Source organism: Myotis lucifugus, unplaced genomic scaffold (genome assembly GCF_000147115.1).
Source record: "Myotis lucifugus unplaced genomic scaffold, Myoluc2.0 scaffold_28, whole genome shotgun sequence".
Lineage (NCBI taxonomy): Eukaryota > Metazoa > Chordata > Mammalia > Chiroptera > Vespertilionidae > Myotis > Myotis lucifugus.
The window spans coordinates 761,520-764,628 of NW_005871076.1; the positions used below are offsets into that span (position 1 = coordinate 761,520).

At 57.3% G+C, this 3,109-nt stretch overlaps 1 protein-coding gene across 2 annotated transcripts in view; it reads right to left on the minus strand.

Annotated features, from left to right (window-relative positions):
• Nucleotides 1-112: 112 nt before the first annotated feature.
• The window catches only part of POU4F3 (POU class 4 homeobox 3), a 10,807-nt gene continuing 7,810 nt past the window's right edge, over nucleotides 113-3,109 (minus strand). The window contains exons 1-2 of one of the 2 annotated variants that reach the window (XM_006086396.3): nucleotides 2,494-2,650; nucleotides 113-2,181 (exon numbers count right to left, since the gene is read on the minus strand). In XM_006086396.3, coding sequence (XP_006086458.1) covers nucleotides 1,285-2,181; nucleotides 2,494-2,613 — 1,017 coding nt within the window. In that variant the 5' untranslated portion in view covers nucleotides 2,614-2,650 and the 3' untranslated portion in view covers nucleotides 113-1,284. Of the gene's footprint in view, nucleotides 2,182-2,493; nucleotides 2,651-3,109 lie in introns of those variants that run through there. The other variant, XM_023751991.1, reaches the window with a different exon arrangement.

Consider the following 3,109-nt stretch of genomic DNA (forward strand, 5'->3'; position numbering starts at 1 on the left):
GTCACTTTTAAAATCCTTTCCAAAACTCCTTAGCCTCTGAGTATTAGAAAAGCACTGCGATTCGGGTTGAAAAATAAAGCATTTATTTTAGAAGTTAATTGAAGGGGTAAAGAGAGGAGAAAACTTAATATTTTATTTGTATCTGTTCAGAGAACGAAACCAAAGACCACACAGCAACACGCAAATTACATGAAGCAACGAAAGATAAAATGTGATGGGGCTAGAGAGAGTGAAGTGAGAAGGATCCAGGCCGGCGGTCTGACCCCTCTTTCCACCCAAAATTATAAGTGAATCTCCACCGAGAGGCACTCATATAAGGGGGATGAAAAGAAGCGACGTTAAATAAATAATGGGAAACAAAGATGCTAACAATAACAACAATGAAAGGGTGACGAGGTTAAACGTGTTGGAAGGACTTGCATATGACTCGGAGAAGTTACAATTACTTTCGAGCAGCCGCCTCTACAGTGCACGGGGAGTCTGGCTGGATTAGCGAGCTGGGGTCCAACGTTATCCGTCAGTCCGGAACCCTACCAATCCCTGGCTCTCCAGCAGGCGGTAATTACCAGCGGATAGTAGAGGATGGACCAAAGCAGGTGTCCACTGCTGCTTGCAAATAGCTAAGCCACCCCAGCATGTAGGCCCTTTTCTGGAGCAGGACCTACATGGAGAACCACTCAGAGCCCGGCAACTCCCCGCACAATTTCCCTGAACTAATCCATGCTACCTTAGAGAACGTACAGCAAACCAAAGAATGAGATCGATAAAATTTAGGTGGGGAAGGGAGTAGTATAAGGCTATCCTTTGGAAACATACATGATTTCATATAATCTAAATAAATCTCCAGTACATCTTCGTGCCCCAGTTTGACTTTGTATTATTATTTATCACTTCCTTCCCATCCCCAGTCGAGCTTAGCAATGTGGCCCCTTCACCGCAGAGTCATGTGGTCGGTCCAATTCACTAACCCCTGCGTTTGGGCTCCTGCCCTGAAGTGCAGTCCAGGGCGCAAGGGAGATTTTCAGCACCACGGACAGCACAAGTCCCTCCAGGCTTGCCCTTCGTGAATTTTTCCTTAGTGCCAAAACTTTTCTGGTGGGAATAGAATGGGAAAAAGAGAAAGAGAAGGCCGGGAGACAACCGGGTGGGATAAAGGGGAAAGTCTGTGGCTTCGGTGAAGAGAGCCTGCCTGACCTGCCAGAAAACGTCTTGGAGTCCCCCGTTACCGTCCCCCCCGGGACGTACACAGCTTTCCCGGCCCCCAGAGGCTGAGCCCCGCCGCAGTCAGTGGACAGCCGAGTACTTCATTCGTTTCTGTTTCTGTCTCTGGTTGCAGAACCAGACCCTCACCACGTTCTTTTTAAGGTCCAGTTTCTCCGCGATGGCCGAGATCTTCTCAGATGAGGGCCGAGGCTGGATGGCGAAGTAGGCCTCCAGCGAGCGCTTCTCGGGCGCCGCGATGGACGTGCGTTTGCGCTTCCGCTCGCTGCCGTTGAAGAGCTCGGGCTTGCTGTTCTTCTCTCGGTAGGCGGCCTCGGCTTCCTCCAGCCACGCCTGGAGCACCGGCTTGAGCGCGATCATGTTGTTGTGCGAGAGCGTGAGAGACTCGAACCTGCAGATGGTGCTCTGGCTGAGCGAGCCGACGCCCGGGATCTTGAGGTTGGCCAGCGCCGCGCCCACGTCCGCCTGGGTCACCCCCAGCTTGATGCGCCGCTGCTTGAAGCGCTCGGCGAAGGCCTCCAGCTCTCGTGGGTCCGACTCCACGTCGCTGAGGCATGCGGGCATAGCGCTGTGAGGCGCCACGGCGTGTGGGTGACTCATGCCCATGGCCTGGTGCAGGTGGCCCATGGCGCCCAGGTGGTGCGGGTGGATCTGCGCCGGCATCACCGAGTGCTCGGGGGCGCCCAAGCCGCTGACGCTCAGCGTGGGCGAGATGTGCTCTAGCAGGTCGCCCTCTAGGCCCTGGTGCACCGCGTGGTGCGGGTGCGAGGTGAGAGCGGCCGGGTGGGAGATGGGCACGGTGGACGAAGTGGACGTGCAGGGCACGCTACTCATGGTATGGTAGGTGGCGTCGGGCTTGAACGGATGGTTCTTGCCGTGGGAGACGATATCCACCGCCGCCAGAGCTTCGGCGCGTGCCAGCAGGCTCTCATCAAAGCTTCCAAATATATTACCCTGCAGCTGCAAGCGAGAAGGCGCACAGCACGGTCAGTGGGGAATACTGTCAACTCAGGATTAAAACACATTTTCAAGCAACCGAGATGCCTCTCCTCAAAGCCCAGGTCATAAAAATTAATACGGAGACAGAGGCTCTGCTGGAACAGACGTGCGGATCAGAGACATGAATGAGAGAGAGCGCGCCGGGAGAAAGCGCGGGGGAGACAAGCGAGGGGTTCAGACAGCGGCGATTGTTCTGGGCGACATGAAAAAAACATGAAGCGAGTGCCTGTCAAAAAATGTGCCTTGGAGCGGTAATTATGCTCCACTACGTACCTGCGGGGCTGGGAGACAGACTCGGCGCATGGCCTCGGAGCCGGAGTGCAGGCTGGAGAATTTGGGTTCTTGAAGCACCGGGTGCATGCCGAAAGGCTGCTTGGTGTTCATGGCCATCATCTTCGCGCGCCTAGCAGGGAGGCAGCGAGGGACATGGATCGGGCTCCTCTCGCTCGCTCGCCGCGCTCCAAGTGAGCGCCGCTCAGCACCCGCGCTCCCCTCGCCCTCTCGCTCGCTGCCTCCCCTCTCCCCCACCTGCTTCTTCACTCATCTTACAAGCAGCCTGCCAGGAAGGGCCCGGGAGCGCGCAGGCGTGCTCACGCGCCGGGACTCGCCGGGGCCGCCCCGGAGGCAAGGCCAGGCTGCAGCTCTCCGCGCGCCTCCTGCGCCCGCCTCGGCATTTATACCCCGGCCCGGCCGGGCCGCTCCCGGCCTGCCCCGCCCCGCCCCGATCCAGCCCGGCAGATCTTCCGGATTCTTTCTTCTTCTTCGTGGACTTTTTTCCCCTCCAAAGTCCCAAACCTCTCCCTCCTGTCCCAACTCGCACTGCCCAGACAGAAGGGTAAGGGTAGCCCGGGCTGAGCGGGGCCCAGGAGCTGACTCCCCCCCCCCCCCG